This window comes from Sus scrofa, chromosome 2, assembly GCF_054392235.1.
Source record: "Sus scrofa isolate SSC_HxYL_T2T_F1_AM1 chromosome 2, Sscrofa_HxYL_maternal_Yorkshire_Landrace_v2.0, whole genome shotgun sequence".
Classification (NCBI taxonomy): Eukaryota; Metazoa; Chordata; class Mammalia; order Artiodactyla; family Suidae; genus Sus; species Sus scrofa.
In genome coordinates this window covers 111,341,804-111,361,589 of record NC_139384.1, presented here as the reverse complement: position 1 = coordinate 111,361,589, position 19,786 = coordinate 111,341,804, and the positions used below count along the sequence as shown (strand labels likewise).

General features: G+C 34.4%; 1 protein-coding gene across 13 annotated transcripts in view; it reads left to right on the top strand.

Moving 5' to 3' along the window:
* Positions 1 to 19,786, top strand: part of ARB2A (ARB2 cotranscriptional regulator A) — a 416,372-nt gene that overhangs the window by 32,315 nt on the left and 364,271 nt on the right. For 9 of the 13 annotated variants that reach the window (XM_085014060.1, XM_013994986.3, XM_021085392.2 and 6 more), the window contains 2 exons: positions 5,514 to 5,615; positions 10,825 to 10,925. In XM_085014060.1, coding sequence (XP_084870186.1) covers positions 5,546 to 5,615; positions 10,825 to 10,925 — 171 coding nt within the window. In that variant the 5' untranslated portion in view covers positions 5,514 to 5,545. The remainder of the gene's footprint in view (positions 1 to 5,513; positions 5,616 to 10,824; positions 10,926 to 19,786) is intronic. The other 4 variants (XM_085014062.1, XM_013994989.3, XM_085014061.1 and 1 more) reach the window with 1 other exon arrangement.

The following is a 19,786-nucleotide window of genomic DNA, read 5'->3' as shown; positions in this document are numbered from 1 at the left end:
CTGAAGATATTTTATGTTTTTTTCTAAAATTTTATAGTTTTAGATTTTACATTTAATGATGCATTTTGAGTTAATTTTTATGTAAGGTAGGAGATTTAGGAAAAGGGTTTTGTTTTTTGTTTTTTTTTTTTGCCTATTGATGTCAAATCACACCAGCACTGTTTGTGAAAGAGACATCTTTCCATAATTCAATTACTTCTTCATCTTTGTCAAAAATAAATTGGACTTATTTGGACAGGCTTGTTTTGGGGTCCTCCATTTTGTTTCCTGTATCTGTGTCTATGTCTTCTCCAATCCACACTCTTGAGGACTGAACTAATATTAAGTCTTAAAATTGATTAGAATGATTCTTCCCACTCCATTCTTATTCGAAATTGTTTGGCTGTTCTAGGTCCTTTGCCTTTCTCTGTAAATTTTAGAATAAAATTATCTATAAGTACAAAAAATAATTTACTGAGATTTTGTTAGGAATTGCATTTAAACCTATAGATTAATGTGAAGAGGATTGATATCTTGACTATACTGAGGTTTCCAGTCCATGAACATGGACTGTCTCTCATTTATTGGTGTCTTTGATTTCCTTCATTGACACTTTGCAATTTTCATCATATGTCTTACGTTTGTTATTAGATTCATACTTATAATTTTAAGAGTGATTATGAAATGGTGTTGTATTTTTAATTTCTGCTGTCATGTGTTTACCGATAATTTATGAAAATATAGTCAAGTTTTGTGTGCTGATATTCTGTGACTTTGCTGAAGTTACTTATTAATTCTCAGTTTGTTTGTTTTTTTTGTAGGTTCCTTGGAATGTTCCATGTAGATCATTGTGTTGTTTGCTAACTGGACAGTTTTATTTCTTCCTTTCTAATATTGCTTTTTTGCACTGTCTAAGCCTTCCAAAACTATTTTGAATAAGAATAAGAATGGACATTCTTTCTGTGTTCACTAGGGGTAATAGTAAGTGGTGCCACCCCCATTTTCAGGTCATAATTTCTAGACGTGTGAATTCTGGCTATGGGAGAAATAGCACTATATATCGGATGCTAATTCAGAGTATATACAGCCTTCTAGGGGAATCTTGCTCCACCCCTGCAAGGTTCCACCACCCAGCTGGCACTATAACTGAGTTTTTGAAAGCCATTTCACCATTCTGTCAGGCTAGCTGCTTCAAGATTGTGGGAAGCATAATAAGACCAGTGAAGTCCATGGGCATGGGCCCATTGCCACACTTCTTTTGCTGTGATGTGAGTTTCCTAACCAGAAACAATGCTATTTGGAATACCATGTTGTATTCTGTAAGTCTACGGATAGTACCTTTGGCAGAAGCATTGAGTATAGGGAAGGCATATCTATATCAGAGAAAGTGTCTATTCCAATAAGAACAAAATGCTGCCCCTTTCATGAGGAAAGTGAGGCAATGTATTTAACCTCCTGCCAAGTAGCTGGCTGATTACCCCAGGGAATGGTGTGATGTTGGGGACTAAGCTTTGGTCTCTTTTGCTGGCAAGTTGGACACTCAGCCATAACTATAGCAAAGTTGGCTTTGATGAGTGAGTGGACATTCCTATTGCTGGGCCCACATATGACCGCCATCCCTGCCACTATGGCCACTTTTCCCTTGAAGTCATTGGGTGATGACAGGGTTGGCTGTGGAACGAGGCTGAATGATGTCCTCAGAATGAATCATCCTATGCAGTCACTGGGGACACAAATATCTTCACATCTTTTCTCATTCAGGGAGGTCCATCCACATACCTTTTCCCTAAATATCTTTGTCACCAATTTTCTAGTCATGTTCCTTCCAAGTCCCTGACTATCCAGCAGAACGATTGGTACAGCCCATGAGTCTCTTTCCAAAGAAACAGCCCGCTGCACTGCTGTCATTTAGGGGTATCCCCAAAAGGGGCTCTAATGCTTCAGCTGTCTATTTTTGGGTGGTGTGACTATCATGTAGAACCATCTATAAACCAGACTCGAGTTTTCTCTTCTTCTTTCAGTTGATAAGGCCTTAGGTGCATGCTGATGCATAGAGGCAGTGTAGTAGGAGTGGAGAGCAATAGGTGTTTGGGCCACTACTACACATAAATTACTTTTGTCCTCAAGGCCTCCTGAGTCCTAGTTACATACATGCCACTTCCATGTGATAATGAAGTGCTGCTGTATACACTCAACTTTATAACTTGGTGGGTAAGTTAATACCTACTTCAGGATAGGCAGCTAAGGTCACCTGGTAAGTTGGTAGCCCATGGTTAAGTATTCAGTCTCTGCTTAGGCCCAGTAACAGGCTAAGAGGTATTTCTCAAAAGGAGAATAATTACCTGCAGTGGGTATCAGGGATTTGCTCCAGTATCCTTAGAACCTGTGCTGTGAAGGCAGGAGAAGACTGGTGTCCTAGCTTGGAGACAGTCCTGCAGAGAGTGGGAACTCTGTCTTACTTAGGTTTTTTGTTCTCTTCAGGCTTTCAGTGGATCAGATGAGGTTCCTCCGTATTGGAGGTAGGGGTGGGAGCAATGTGCTTTTCTCAGTCTACAGTTTTAAATGTTAATATCATCCAGAAACACCTTCACAGACACACTCAGAATAATGTTTAACCAAATATCTGGGCAACCAGTCAGGTTGGCACATAAAATTACCATCACACCATTCATCTGTCAATGGAAACTTTGGTCACTTCCACCTTTTGGCTATTGTAAATAATGCTGCTGTCAACATGGGTGTACAAATATCTGAGTCTTTGTTTTCAGCTCTTTTGGGTATTAAATGATATTTTTATCCAGTTATTGCATATGCTTAGGTGAAGTGTAGAATTCTAGTTGCTAAATCATTTTAATCACCAAAGATGTGTTTTAGAAAAAAAACAGTTGTCTCACATCTGATATATATTAGGTTATAAGGATTTGGTTGTACTGTGTTTTATAGGTGGTTGAAGGGACTTTTTTCAATGAAAATGTTATATTATACTTGATTTTTGCCTAATTCACTGCCTTTGAAACCCAGTCTTTGTGTAAACTGAAGCTATACAGCATAGCTTTCCTTTTACAAGGCAGAAAAATAATTTCTGACACTTTCTTTCTACATGTCTTCTCTATGCTAATGAAATTTAAAAAAATCTCTATGTAGTTCTCTAGTTGACAGAGAAGTTTGAGGGATGCATATTTGTTTAGTTGTTCATTTTATCATTCAAAGGAACATTTTGGTCAAAGCAAAGACCTATTTCTAAATTCAGAAGTTAATTCTTTTTATAAGGTAATGAAGAGAAGGAGTGAACTGTTGTAGAGGTGATGACACAGAATAGCAGTATGGGGATTTTGAAAGAGTACTGAGTTAGGTATTGGGAAATACATTTATCTTATTAATCCCATTCCATTAAGGTCTAATTTCGGACAAGCCATTTTACCTCTCTGAGTTTATTTCCTTGTCTCAAAGACAGTGAAGATGATAATGTGCTACTGTTTCATAGGTCTGTGATGATGGTCAGATGATGTAAAGTATGTGAACTCTTTAAAATGTTGCATAGATGTTAGGTGACATTTATGATCTGTGCTGATAGAAAGAGAAAATGAATTTTAGACATAACACAGCTGCTTATATATTAGATGGTTTTTGTGTGGTGTCTGATGAAAAGGTTTCTAAGTTTTAAACTGCTGAAGTTGACTGTGAAGTAAAGAAATTTAATTCACTGGAAGGAGAGAAGTGAGAATCTTCAAGCCAATTTTTTACATTAAAAATCTATTTTACTCTGCAAAGATTTGCATGTTGTTCTGAACTTTAATAATGAATCAGAAATTTATCAGCATCTATCTCTTTAGCCCAGTAGGCATGCTATGTGACTTTTTTTTTTTTTAACTTTACTAGGGAATTTACAGAATTTTTTTTAATATTTGCATGTTGAAAATGGTATATTTTTGTGTGCGCTGAGGTTTATTTGAGGTAGCAGTTTGAAGAGTTTTAGAGTGACTTTTTTTTACAATTTTTTTTTGATGTCTTATCTCTGTGTCCTACAGAGAGAGACAAGAGACTTGAGGTAGACAAGCTCTTTTTTCCTCTAGCGTATTTTTATGATCTGTACAGATGAATTTGTTGTATCTTTTGTTGAAAAAAAAGGGGCTGGGGGAAGGAGACTGGTTTGCTATACTATATATTCTAGAAGCTTTTTCTCTTTAGGAACGCGAGTTAGAATGAAAAAAATTTCAAATATAAACTTTTTCTTTTTTTTTTTTTGTCTTTTTGCTATTTCTTTGGGCCGCTCCTGCGGCATATGGAGGTTCCCAGGCTAGGGGTCGAATCGGTGCTGTAGCCACCAGCCTACGCCAGAGCCACAGCAATGTGGGATCCGAGCCGCGTCTGCAACCTACACCACAGCTCATGGCAACACCGGATCATTAACCCACTGAGCAAGGGCAGGGACCGAACCCACAACCTCATGGTTCCTAGTCGGATTCGTTAACCACTGCGCCACGACGGGAACTCCCCATAAACTTTAAACACACACATATTTGGAGAACTGCATAAATTTGAAGTTTATCTTTTATTTTGCTGAGTCTCCATATGACACTGAGATGACGTACAGTGGGAATTTTTGTCATGTACCATAATAGCCCAAAAGATGTCATTAAATACTAATTCTAGGACTGGGGCAGGGAAACTACAAGACAAACCTGCAGCACCTTATAGTAACAGAAAATAATAAGGAAATGCTCAAAAAATAAAAAATGAGACTCATGTTATGACACTGACATGCAGCATGGTGTTCTGGTCTAATCTTAGAAAAGAATATAGACATTAATGAAAAAACTGATGAATACTATCTGGGCCTAGTTAACAGTAATGCACCAGTTTTGTTTCTTCATTTTGACAAATGTGCCGTGTGTGCTAAGGTAGGATGTTAACCATAGGAGAAACTGGTTTAAGTGTATACAGACGCTGTACTTTCTTTCAACTTTTCTGTAAGTCTAAAATGATTCAAAGATAGAATGTCTAAAAACCTTGTTGATAGGTTTTTTTTTTAATTATAGAGTATCATATGAGCTGAAGAAAAAATTGTGGTTTTCCTCTCTAAAATTAGAATTGCATGCTATATTACCATTATTTAGATTTTAAAACTCCCTCATTCATAAGCAGTGATTTCATTTATATGTAAGATTGAGTAACCTTTTAAAAGTCATATTAATATCTGTAATTTTTTAAATGATAGGCAGTTCATAAGATATAGAATAATAACTATATATTTTGAAGGGAAGAAGTTAATAATTTACCATAGTGGTCCATAGGATCTGAGTTGTGATTGTTTTGAGAGTTATGCTTTTGAAAGTGCTTATGTTGTGTTGATTCTATACATCATCATAATATAGCACTTTGGGAACTTCAAAACTTAATAATCTTATCAGTTAAGGCAACACATGAAAAGTAATCTAATAAAACAAAAGAATACTTAAAATAATTTAAAATATAATCTTTGTTATTAATTATGAAAATGAATATAAGTAAATTTCATGTCATTTCTTTTATAGATTTATTATCTAGGATAGATTTGGATGAACTAATGAAAAAAGATGAACCACCTCTTGATTTCCCTGATACCTTGGAAGGATTTGAATATGCTTTCAATGAAAGTAAGTGTTATATGCTATATGCAAGATTTCTTTAACAGTACTAATAGAATCATAGTGTAGATATTATTTGCTGCTCTTATTTTCCAGCTAGAAAATATTTTATGTGTTTCTTTTTAGAAATGATATTTTGTCCTTTCATGATAAAATTCTTCTGTAAAACAAAAGAACCAAGTAATAATTTCCCAAAGTTGTCAAATCACTTAAACCAACAGACATGAATTTGATTCAGCTTTTGTATTTTCAGTTTTGAGTGTTCAACTCCTTTGTATCCAGTTGGAACTCCCAATTAAATTATATAGAAAGATGCTACTATTTCACATTATTGAAAATGAAGTGTCTAGCAATAATTATCTATGATGGTATTTTAAAGCATGCTACTCAGTACCATGATTTTTTAAGGCAACATCCTTATTGTAAAATTTGTTAAGTTCTGAATAAAATAAGCTTTTCACTTCGGATTTGAAAGAACATACTATAGATTGCAAGGATGTTTCTAGAACAAAGAATCATGAATCATTGGATTAATAACATTGAAATCCTTGAAGGGTAATGTTATTACAGGCCAGGTAGCATAGTATTTGAATTGCAGCTTTCTGTTTGTTGCTTTGCATCAACTGAATTGGTGTTCTGTCATCATTGTTAGTAATATCCCTTTACAATATCAAGTATAGCTGTTGGACTTAAAGTGACAGCTGTTGTGCACTAGAATATTAAGTGAGTATAAATAGAAGCTATTAGAAACTTTGATATCTTTTCTGATACTAATATTCATGTTTTTTATTAAAGGATATCTTATGGCAAAGTAAGTATAAGTTGTAATATTGTGTTTTTTAAAATTTTGTTTGGAATTTAATGAACAGAGTCAAAAGAGCACCGAGACTAACATTGCCTCTGCTCCTTTAGAACTGTAAACAGATCCTTCTTTTAGAACATGAATGGGGGATTGTGTTGGTGGTGTGGAACTACTTCATACCATAGTACTCTGTTTGCTTTATGGATAGAGGACATCAGTTTTCACTGAAGTCTGTCTTTCATCTTCCTTGAACATTCTTAAAGGGAGTGAAAAACAAAGAAGCAGTACACTTTTATCTCTTACTTTCTTATCAGATAAAATCACACACATACATCTTTTCTTACATTTGTACACCCTTGCACACACACGTGCCCTTCCATGTACTTACACTTGAGTGCATACATATCCTTGCACACACCTTTGCACACACATGTGCCCTTCCATGTACTTACACTTAAGTGCATACATATCCTTGCACACATATATCATTTATTTTTTTAAATATCCTGGACATTGTCTTGCATAAACATCAACTAACAGTGTGAGAGAAAAATGCTTGCATTTCAGGGGGAGGATATCACTTTTATGGATCTTATTGTTAGCATGATACAGTTCAGGGTTGAATTCAGGGTTAATGGTGAGTATTTTTTTCTAAGAGGTGAGAATTTGAAACAAAGAAACCAGGTCTCAGTATTAAACCCCTAAAAGGGCAATTCTTTTTTTGTTTTTGTTTTTTGGCCATACCTCCAGCATATGGAAGTTCCTGGACCAGGAATCAAACCAGTGTCACAGTTGTGGCAATGCAGGATCCTTAACCCACTGTGCCACAAAGGAACTGATTTACTTCACTTGGTATGAGAACCTCTGGCTGCATCCATGTTGCTGAGGATGGCATTATTTTGTTCTTTTTTATGGTTGAGTAGTATTCCATTGTATATGTGTACCACATCTTAATTCATTGATCCGTTGGTGGACGTTTAGGTTGCATCCATGAACTGGCTATTGTTAATAGTGATGCAGTGAACATAGGGGTGCATGTATCTTTTTGAATTTTAGTTTTTTTTTCTGGATACATGCCAGGGAGTGGGATTGTTGGACCATGTGGTAGTTGTATATAAAGTTTTCTGAGGAACCTCCATACTATTTTCCATAGTGATTCCCACCAACAGTATATGAGGGTTTAAAAAGGGCAGTTCTAACCTAGCATCTTTAAGGACTTCTTTTTCAGGATTTATAATACAAAAACTCTCATGAGGAGTTCCCATTGTGGCTGAGCAGAAATGAATCTGACTAGATGCAGATTTGATCCCTGGCTTTGCTCAGTGGGTTAAGGATGAGGCATTGCTGTGAACTGTGGTGTAGGTTGCAGAAACGGCTCTGATCTGCCATTGCGGGGGCTTTGGTGTAGGCCTGCCGCCACAGCTCCAATTCGACACCTATCCTGGCAGTCTCCATATGCTATGTGTGGCCCTAAAAAAAAAAAAAAAGCAAAAAACAAAATAAAAACAAAATGCTTTTATGAAGGCTTTGAACTGAAACTTTCATTACCTGACTGAGGAAGGGTCTTTATTTTTCTAAAGGATTTTAAAGTTCTTAGTTGGATTAAAAAAAAGAATTTAGATTCAGAGTTCATGCTAAGCAAAAAAAAAAAAAAAGCAAAAAAAAAAAAGGAACAAAGGGTAGGAGATTCTTTTTACCCTAATCAGACTGATAAATTGTTCTTTCAAATCACTGTACCTTTTCCATTACTCTTTGTGTTTAAAATGCCTATTTAGCCATTCTCCAGTTGGTGGTATTGTATAACGCCCAGCTCAGATACTCTTGCTTTAGAAGATGAAGTTAAAGGGTTTTTCCCCCTTTCCCCTTACCCACTTTCCACATATGCCCTGGTGAAATATTATGAGGGAGCATGCTTTTTTATTACCAAAAAAATAATTGGACTCAGCAACAAACAGTTTGAGTTTGGATCTTGTCTTCCATGAAACCTGGTATTTTTTGGACTCTTACTACAAGCCAGAAAATGTCCTAAATACTTTCAATTTATTAATTCTTTTAGGCCATTTATTAGTTTATTCTGGGTCCTAGACTTTATCACCAATCTGATAAAATATATGGATACACTTTTTAAAATAACATGTATTTGGGTGTACACATTAAACTTTACAACCTGTTTTAGGGAATTCTAAACTAAAATGTCCTAAATCAGACTTTTCACAGATGCTGAAGAAATTTTCTCAGCCTTTGAGGAATACCAACTTTGCAAATACAACTATAACATAAGTGATCCAGATATCTTTTCTGGTTAAGAATGCTTACTTTCTTTGCCTCTCTACCTTCTTTTCACTTTGAATACTAGTGCTAATAGTTGTCTGTTTTGACAGGGCTCATTTTTCCTAAACTGTCACAATCATTATCACTTAATGCGAATTATTATATCCAAAATGGGTGGAGAATTAAACCTCTTTGAGATGTAGATACAAAATAGTCTGTTTTAAACTCACTGTTTAGTTAAGTCACTTCCTTTTCACACAGCAGTCTCATAGAAAATACTATTCAGATTTTAGCTGCAGCAGTATTTCACATTATTACGTACCTTTAAGGTTGCTTTAGTCAAAATCCTAAGAAAGCGTGGGTTTGCAGATCTACTTGTGTTGGTATCCTCAGTGGGAACTTCCTTGTTCTAGAAAGAAAAACAAAGATATACCTTATAATTTATCATCTGACCATAAAAGAGTGTTAGAGTGATCCCGTGCAGTGTCTCATATTGAGTATTAAAAGAACTTTACAAATAAAAAGTAGCCCTCATTTTGTTATTTTGTATATTAAAAATGTCCATTTTACATGTAGTAAAATTGATACATAAAAATAGTGAGGTCGTTTTAATTAGAGTTGTATATTTCCTGGGTTTACTTTTTGGTGCCCTTATTTTGTATATTAAAAATGTCCATTTTATATGTAGTAAAATTGATACATAAAAATAGTGAGGTCGTTTTAATTAGAGTTGTATATTTCCTTGGTTTACTTTTGGTGCCATAGTTCTTTTCAAGTCTTTTTCACTCTTACATGCCCTCCTTGGATACAAATCAAATATTGGTAACTCCATTCAGCTTGATCACGCCCCTCTTCTGCCCCTAAAGCCTTTCTTATGTCTCACTCCTCTTAGGATAAAGTCTAAACCCAGGAGTTTGGGCCTTGTGCTAATGATTCCACGTGTTCTCTGATGTTCATTTTACTATTTGATTTAATACTCTATTATTTCTTTTAAACTGGGTTGTTTACCATTATTTGAATTTGCTGTCATTTTTTTCAAAGTTCAGTTTATGTTGTCTGAGTGGTAGGGAAGGAAGGGCTTAAAGCAGTTGGCCTGTGGTCTATTTGTCTCCTGAATACCAGGGGAATATTTCCGGAGAAAGAAAGAAGACATCAGACAGATTCTGCTGTGAGGAGAGTCTGTATCCATGGAATACTTTGAGTAGGATGTCTGGTTTGGAATTGCTTATAGTTAAACCTGTAATGTGTGGACATAAGAGACATGTTTCTCTGAAAAATGACCATGAGCAGTACAACTCTTTGGCACATAAAATATAAGTATTTTATAACTAAACATGCACACTGATGTGTAAGGGAATGCATATGTCCCATCTAGATACATCACCTTTTCTGGACCATAGAGTGAGAAGAAAGGACCTGGGAAAACATGGCCAGGCTGTTCCAGGCCACTACTTGCTTCACCTGTGTCTCTTGATTGCTTGCTTGTACCCTTGAAATTATTAGTAAAATTATTAATTATTGGTAAAAGCTCTGAGTTGTGTGAGTCTGATTTGACAGTCTAAACCTGTGTTGGCTCACTCTCTCTCTCCAATTTCCATTTGAAATCCTACTCATATTTCAAGGCCTAGCTGAGAAATTTCACCAAAACCTTCCGAACCTATTGTAGCCCATGGGATCCTTCCTTTTTCCAAACTCCTTTTAGACTCTATTGTCTGTGTGAATTGCCTGTAGCAGTATTTACATTGTTGACTTACTTCATTTTTGTTTAACTTTCCTGAAACTTACTTAATTTTTAAATATTTGTGCTTTTACTACTCAGGAAGCCTCTAAACTTAAGAATGGAGACCATGTTCAAGGCTTTAGCAAGAACTAGTATACATTGTCAGTTCTCAAATATTTTTAATTTGTTTTGGATTAGAAAAACAAGGACCAAAACATAGCATTTGGGTACTTGAGGTCATTTTTTTGTACTCTTTCATATGTTTGCATCATATGGACTTTTGAAGGAAAAAAAAAATCTAATGAAAGAAATGAAACTGTTCTGAGAAAGACACTTTTAATTTTTATTAAACATTAGTTATTATACTGTCCATATTACTGTAAATGTACACTGAATCATGGCAATATTGTTTGTTTGTCTTTTAGAGGGGCAATTAAGACACATAAAAACTGGGGAACCATTTGTTTTTAACTACCGGGAAGACTTGCACAGATGGAACCAGAAAAGATACGAAGCTCTAGGAGAGGTATGGTCATGTATACAACTTTAACCTTATCTTCTTACAATTTTAAATAGTCAGAATAAAGGTTTTTAAGCTGAAGCAGTGCATGCACTGTTTCTACAAAAACTGATTTAAAAAGGTTTTGTGGGAGTTCCCCTTGTGACGCAGTAGAAACAAATCTGACTAGGAACCATGAAGTCGCTCAGTGGCTTAAGGATCTGGTGTTGCCGTGAGCTGTGGTGTAGGTCGCAGACGTGGCTCGGATCCTGCATCGCTGTGGCTATGGCCTAGGACGGAAGCTGTAGCTCTGATTAGACCCCTTGCCTGGGAACCTCGATATGCTGTAGGTGTGGCCCTAAAAAGCAGAAAAAAAAAGTTTTTGCATCTTTTTATTTGATTATTACTAAATTATTCCTAAAAAGTAGTAGTAATAAAAAGTCTAACTTTAAAAGTTTATGTTTTTGTACAAGTTTATCCTTCCTATGACCTTAATATTTTATATAGAGTCATTATCAGGGGAACAAATTCATGCCAAATTTTAATTTTATTTTTAAAAATGCTTTTAGAAGGTTGAGTGTAATTTTAAGTGCTTATCTAAAATGAAAAACCCAAGAGTTGCCTATTTTAACTATGTGATATGATGGATATGTTAATTATCATGCTTTTGGCAATCATTCTACAATCTATATGTATATCAAATCATCTTGTGCACTAAATATATATATACACACACACAAAATTACATTTATTGGTTATTCCTCAAAGTTTAAAAAAGTGCTTATTTATATGAAGAATATTGATACTTGGCTAATAAATTGAATCTAAGTTACTTACCTTTGACTTGAAAAAAGACTAGTCTTTGTAAAACATTAGATACCTCACGAGCTACCATTGGCAGGTACCTCTGAAAAAGTCATTTGTCCTTCAAGTGAATGTTCTGTTAAAGCTTAAAGCTTTATTCATATATGTCGTATTAAGTGTTTTTAATAAAATGCATATGGACACATTTATTTAGTGCAGTAACTAGGCCACCACTTTACTTCTGTAAAGGAAAAGTTGAAATTTCTGTATTCTTTTTTGGCTCTTTAATAAAGTAGCCAAAATGAATTATTTGGTTAAACAGTAACATAAAGAATATATGAAATGAGGAGATGATTTTTTTTTGAATTTCTTCATTTTTTCATGTCCCTGAGCAAAGGCATTGACAGCTTTTGTTTTGGACCACCTTTTTGAGGATATATTTGTAAGAAAACAATGTTGGAGATAGGAATTGTTTTACTGCAGGGCAGAGGGCAGATTTGCTTGCTGTCCAAGGTTCTGAAGATAACTCACCTTCCTTCCCCTGGTGGTGGCAAAAGGGTGAGCAAGTTTGCTAGCAACCCCATTATAAGATTGGGCTTAGGTTTGAGGTTCCACAGCCAGGATAGAGTGTCACTCTGTGCTCAGCCTCTACCCTTGGCCTATCCTCATTGTCTCTTTGGAATTTGAAGGACAAGAGGAACAGGTGAAAACCTGAAGTTCGTGCTGCCTGCCATATCTGAGTAAGAAAACACTGTCTCTTATTCAGAAGTCTAGAGCCTTCTGGTGGTGGCATCCATGAAACTGTAGCAGGCTAACTTTGCTAGCTTGCAAGCAGTGTATAATCATAGGATCTTCACAGTTCTTGACATTGTTCTCTAGCGTTTATAACTTAAGTATATTTAATGCCATGGGTGACTTCTGCTGCACATTAAAAAAAAATGTTTACCTAGTTCCATACAAATGAATCATATGCTAGAAAGTGATACTCTTTTGATTATCAAATATCCGTACTGCATATACTTAGAGAAGGACTGAGGCTCTTTGATTTATTATTACTTCTTTTTAATGAGGATAATATTTTACTTTTTTCCGTAAGCCATATGCATTTGTTCATTTGGACAGGTGCTGTTCTCCTTGCCCCTTTTGACATTTGCACTTTTTTCCCTTTTAGCACATAGCCTTCAGTAACATCTATATCAAAGTCTCTAGATAGTGTGTCTTATTCAATAATCCCATGTATAAATGATTCCTTTCTTCTGGGATCTTCTACCAAATTTTTTGGGCATATGGAGGTTCACATTTATTTTTGGTAATCAAAATATTTTGAGTTTTCACTTTAATTATTATATATATATGTGTGTGTGTGTGTGTATATGTATATATATATATCTAGAGAGAGAAAATATTCTGCGTTATCTTGATTACCACCACCTATGCCTGCATTCATATATGTGTTCATGATCAAATTGGCCCCAAGCGATCACTCAAAATCACAGCTAAATCCTTTTAATGCAATACTTCTCAAATTTAGATTAGTGAACACCTCAGCTTTCAAGTACCAATCCATTTTATGTTCCAAAATATTAGTCAAAAGTAAACAAAACTTTGTGGCATAAAACTCAGCCCAACAAAAGACCTAAGAGTTGGAGAGGGAATGTCAACAGCATTTGATCCATACCATCTTGCCTTTCGTATCTTATTTTGAGTACCTGTTTCCATTGCTAATTTCACTGTGGAAGGTAGGATACTTCAATTTCATTTCCTAAATATTAGGAGTAAGTTGTATGAGTTCTAGTTATATACCAATACTAACAATTTTCGCAGTGATTTTGCTTGAGGTTCATGACAGTGCAATTCAGCATATTTGTGGACTTGTCTTTTCATCCGTATTTCTGAGCTATGCCTTCAAGTTAGATGTAATCAACTTACTCTTCTTTGTTCATACCTTGTACTTTTATCTTGCACTGTTTTCTCTTTTCGAAATGCCCTTTGTCCTTTGTTCACAACACCCCACCTCCACTTGCCTTAGGATTTGACTCAGATATCTCCTTCTTTAGGAAGGCTTCCCTCATCTCCTCTGCTACTGTCTTTCTCTCTTCTCAGTTTCCTTCCTTCCCATTCTCTTTTTTGTCCTACCTTGTGTTATTCTAAAAATGATTTAAGGTGACTTTAAAGATGAATGCTATTTAGCAAGATTAAAAATTAAATAAAACAATTTCAAAAAAATAGTGGTAAAGGCCTAAGTTTGCTTTATAGTTTCTATGGTACGTCACACCATACTACATTTTTTAATGCATTTGTTCAGGCAATTTGGAAAAACTTTCTGTATCCTCATGGTATTTGTTGAATAATAAATGAGTATTATATACTGTGTAAACTTCTGGTATAAATTCTGCATCTATGGATTTATAGGATTTCTTAATGTCAGGAATTTAAATATAGACACATATTACTTATTGGAAGAAAGGAAGATGACCTTTAATGATAAACTTCCTGTTTGTAAAGCTAAATAATGTTTAATTATTTTTATTCTAATTCTTAAGTTCTGTAAGTTTCAGATTACTGAAGATGTGCTGATTAAAATTATTTGATAGAAATAGACTATATTTGTGGCATATTCTGTTGGAAAAGTTTTAACCTTCATTGTGAAACTCTAGACTTAATGTCACTGTAATTCTGAAACTGTAAGTTCTTATATAACTGTCTACAGTTTCTAGAAAACAAATAGACCTTTATATTTAATTCCAGAAATAATTTAATACTTCATATTACCAATAAGTTCTCTAGTTCCATTAAGTGATAGCTTGTGGAAAGTCTCTCACCAAAATGTCCTAGTTGTAGAAGCACTGAAAAAATTCCTTTCTCCTCAGTGATGGGTAAGATGGAAATTGGAGTTTATTGCCTGGGAGGCTGCCTTAATAAACAGCTTTTGATATACTCAAGATTAAAGTTTTAAGGAAACAGATTCTGACTTCAGTCAACAATCTAAACCAAAAACTCTTCCGTTTTTTTTAGTGCTTTCCTACTGAATATTGTTTTGTCTTCAGCTGAGAGGTACTATGTTATGTTTCACAACTGCTGTTTTAGTTTATGTTTATTTCTCTCTTAAGGAGATTATTATAGCAGTCACTCAGCACAAATTGTTTTTAAGACTTCCTTCAGAAATGCTCTATCATTTCTATGTAAATTAAACTTATTGTGTAAGTAAAATAAACTGAGATGTCAGTTTTCTTTTTAGAATTCAGTGCCATAACTACACAAAAGAATATTCTTTCCATTCACATCGTTACATTTTTATAGTCAAACAAATGCTTTTGCTAATATGTATTTTTTTATACTATCTACATATAGCTTGATAAAAATGTACAGCATTTAATAAGTTTGGATAATTTCTCTAAATTTAGAAAGATACTTTCAGTTTAAGGAGGTGGGAGAGTGGTGTGAAAGGGTAATTTTCAAAATAGAAGTCTTTAGTATGTATATACTGGAGCGAATGCCAGGGAATACAGTTTCTGGTAGATTCACTCAGAAAGACTAGTAAGGCTCACATGTTAAGTAGAATGGTTAAAAACGCAGGGTGTAACTTGTCAAATTTTCTCAAGTATCTCTTTCATGTCAATACAGAAGTATTATTAAATGGAGAATTTGTAATCTGGTAGAAATTCTAATGAAAGAGAGACTTGATGTTCTTGCCTAATTGGAGTCTTTGCATTCCCTTTGATATTTGTTTACTACTTTAAGAATTAATAAATTGTCAATGTGCTGGTAAAATAATAGCAGTGTAGGTAGTTGTGTAAGTTTGACTTTTTATTCATGGATAGGATCATGCTTAGAAAAACAACTAAGGGCATACTTTTTTTCCTGGACCTAAATTAGCAATATGTTTTATAAAATTGTGAAAAGTTACTGGAAAATGTTGCATTTTAAAAAATAGAATTTATTAAAGAACATAGGCCAGCAGTGTCTCATGAGGTTTTTTCCAGTGGCCATATTCAGGTATTTGAAATAGGAGATTCTCAAAGTAAGGAAAAAATATAATATAAATTATTATTTTAATATTAAAATATTTAAATATAATGTGATTACCTCTGTGTAAAACTAATACCTTCCTATAGTGTGAAATTCTTACATCTTATATTGTGAAAGAAACAAAGGTCTGGCTATCAGGAGATCTGAGTCATAGTTCTGTCTGAGCACTATTTGTGTGACCTTAGAAAAATAATATATCTATAATATATTAGAAATCTAATATATCTAATAACCTCCACTGTAAAATAGGGATAAAATTATCTGTACTCTTAAGAGGAATAAGTGAGATGTATATATGTATTATCATTTTATATTCTTTAATGTGCCATGCAAATGTTAGGAGTGTGGGATGACAATAGAATTGTACTGTTTAAGATTTCAAATTTATACCTTCATTATAAATACTGTGAAGTATAATTTCTTATTTTTCTCTCCTCTTTCTCTCTCCATGTCTATGTATTATTACTGGCATCAGATTTATCTTTCTGTGGTGGAGACAAAGGAATGACTATCAGCATAGAGTTGGTTAGCAATCTCCTTTGACTTCCATCTCTCTTTAGAATCCATTCCTACATGTACCATCATATACCTAAGTTGGTGTTAGTTATTAGACATCTTAGAAATGAAGAAATAGTCACTAAAATAATTTTCTTTGTTCTGCGATTCAGATAAGGAAACCCAATTGAGAAAAATTGTTAGCTTGTTTAAAAGAGAATGGCATTGACATATGAATAGACAGATGAACAAGTTGAACAGAATACAAAATCCACAATAATACTTGGAGTTCTAGTTTATGTTATAGTGCAGTTATAAATAACTGGGGGAAAAGGGACTTTCAGTAATTAATAGGTAAAGATTTCTAAGAATGTAAAAATTTGACTATTAATTACAGTGGATACCAGAGTGAACTCCCAATGGATCTGAGATCTAAGTGTAAAAAATGGAAAAACAACAACAAAAAAAAACCCCTATAACCCAATAGCACTGTTTGTAGTCTTAAAATACCCAGTATCAATGATTGTGGTTTTGAAATACTACTTCTCATTAAGGCAACCTGAATTCTTTAGAGAAATGTCTGATTCCAGTCTGGAGTAAGAAATAAGTAACATAAGCCTCAGATAGCAAGGAAGCTGCCAAAGACTACCAGCTCTTCTAAAACTTTAAAAAGTCCAAGGAAAACCACACAAAAAAACCCCACCCAATGGACAGTAGATATGAAGAAGGGGTTTACTGAAGAAAAAAATGCAAATAGCCTTTAAACCATGAAAAGATGTTTAACCTCACTCATAATAAGAGACATTTTGATTGTACTGAGATAACATTTCTCACCTGTCACGTTGACAAAAATCTATAAGCTTGATGGTGCACTCTATAATAGATGAGCCTTTTGGAGAGAAAGGATGTCTCATATGTTGCTGGCGGGAATGTAAAATAGTATAATCCCTTTAGAGAGGAAATTGCCAATATCGCACAGAATTACAGATGCATTCTCCCTTTGGTGTGAGAAAGGATGGGAAAGAAATGCATATATTTACTGTGTGTTTATTTTTTTGAAAAGAAAACTGGAAAGATAAACTCAAAATTCATAATGTTTATGGGGAATGTGAAGGAATGAGATGAAGGGGTGGCACTGAGAATCCTCTAACACTATCCTTTTGTGTGGTTTTGATTTTTGAACCACATGCACATTTTAATATGTTAGAAAAAATACCATAAAATCGAAAAGAAGACTAATGAGCTTAAGTATATATGTAGTTGGTAACATAAACCAAACAGAAGAAAGAATTATTTCAGATGTCTTTTGTATAGAATACATGGTATTTCCTTTGTTGGATTTGTCCTAAGAATAAGAAGAATGGCCAGTGAAATGTTAAAATCAACCTAGTGTTTTTATGATAAATATTGATATTAGTATAATAATTTTAATACTATTTTATGAATATGATATATTAAAGCAAACATGTAAATGTAATTATGAACTATGATTTTTTTGGATTAATGCAAAGAGATACAAGTATAACATCCAAGCAGTTAGGAAAGGCCCTGTAGAGTAAAATTTAAACTTTGAAATATGACTACAAACTTACTGTGGTTTAAAAATATACTTCGTAGTTGTACCTACTGAAAAGGCCTACAAGTGGTGATTTCTTAATAGCAATGCATACCCTTAAGGTCTTGGTTTCTAAATGCATTGCCTAGTAAAGAGAGTGAGGGCTACTTGGAGAAAAGGCTGATTCCAGATCTGGGACTTAGAAAATATAAGATGATCCTAGGACATCATGTTTTGCTGGAAAGCCAATATTTAGTCTAATGGAAGTATGTGAAAAGGACAAAGGAACCACCTTCAAAGAATTTCCTTTGGCCAAAATTGAGACAACTTGAGGATAAAACAGAATAAGAGTTCTATTGATATATATATTTAATAAAAAGTCTTGATTCCGTAACATTTAAAAAATACAGTTAATTTGCTATCATAAAATGAAAATTACTGAAAATTGGTAATCAAAGGGAAAAAATTCAGTAGCTAGCCTTTTTTATAAGGAACTGTAGTTCATTTGAAGGTAAGAAGGAATGTTCTACCTTACCAAAGAATACTGGCTACTAAAAGAAAAAACAAAACAAACAAACAAAAGATATAATTAGAAAATCATCATTTTGCCACCTGTGATAGGCATAATTCTAAAGATGTTCCCCCAGGATTCTCATTTCACTCAAACACTAATCTAGGATGTACTGTGAAGGGACTTTGCAAATTTAATTATGTATACTAGTCTTCTGATCTTAAGATGGAGAGATTGCCCTGGATTATCTGGGTGGATCCAGTACAATCATAGTGCCCTTAAAAGCATAAGAAAAAGGCAGAAGAGTTCATCACAGAGATTCTGCAGAAGAGGCAAGAAGAGAGATTCCAAGCAAGAGGATTCAGCAATCAGCATTGCTGGCTTTGAGATAGAAGAACTATGTGCAAGAACCTGAGAGAGGCCTTTAGGAGCTAAGGGTGTCCCTGAACTAACAGCCAGCAAGGAAAATGGGGATCTTGGTACTACAACCTCAGTGAGCTGGATTTTGCCAATAACTTGAATGAACTTGGAAGGGACTTTCTCCATAACCTCCTGATAAGAGCCCAGCTGGCTGACACCTTGATTTTGGCCTGGTGAAACCCACGCAGAAAAGCTGGTAGAAGCATCCTAGATTTGTGACTTCTGAATTGTGAGATGTTAAATTGTTTAAAGCTGTTAAGTTTGTAGTATTTTGTTACATTAGTAATAGAAAATGAAAACACCACCCCTTCATAAAATAATTGATTCAGATAAAGAAGATGCCTGAATGCTAATTTCATTAGGTGAAAGGATGTAAGGTCATATTTGCATCGTACCAAAGAATCACCTCACAGATTTCTTGCAATGGTAAAGGGAAAAGTATGTACCTTAGAATAGCGATGTTCCTGTTGGCACATCACCTAAGTAAACAAAGTTAGTATCACTAATAATAGAACAACTTGACATTATGTGTCTTCTGATAAGATGCAGTGAATATTGTTGTTATATATGTTGAATCTGATTCAAATCAGATCTTTAGATGTGTCTTCCATTTTCACGAAATATAGGAAAAGAAGGAAAGTTAAATGATACCACAAGGCCACAGTCCAGAACATGGAACATGTAAAAGAGCAAATTGGCCTGGTCTCATCAAATAGTGTCAGTAGAAATATTAAAGAGATTTATGTGTTGGAGGTAAGTAGACTATTGTATATGATAATAAACAAGGAGACATAGCAACCAGATTCAACATGTGAACATTGATGGGATTTTTGTTCAAAAAATAATGATGTAAAACAAACAAACTAAACCTTACACTTTTTAGGGATGACTGAGGAAGAAATGTTAACTTTTTTAGGTGTGATAATGGTATGTATTATAGTTATATAGAAAAATGTCCTTATTCTTAGGTGATGCATGTGAAATATTTAGAGAGAAAGTCATGATGCCTGCAGGCTACTTTTAAATGCTGCTTAAAAAAGAGAAAGGAAAAAAAAAAACCCACAGAAATAAAAA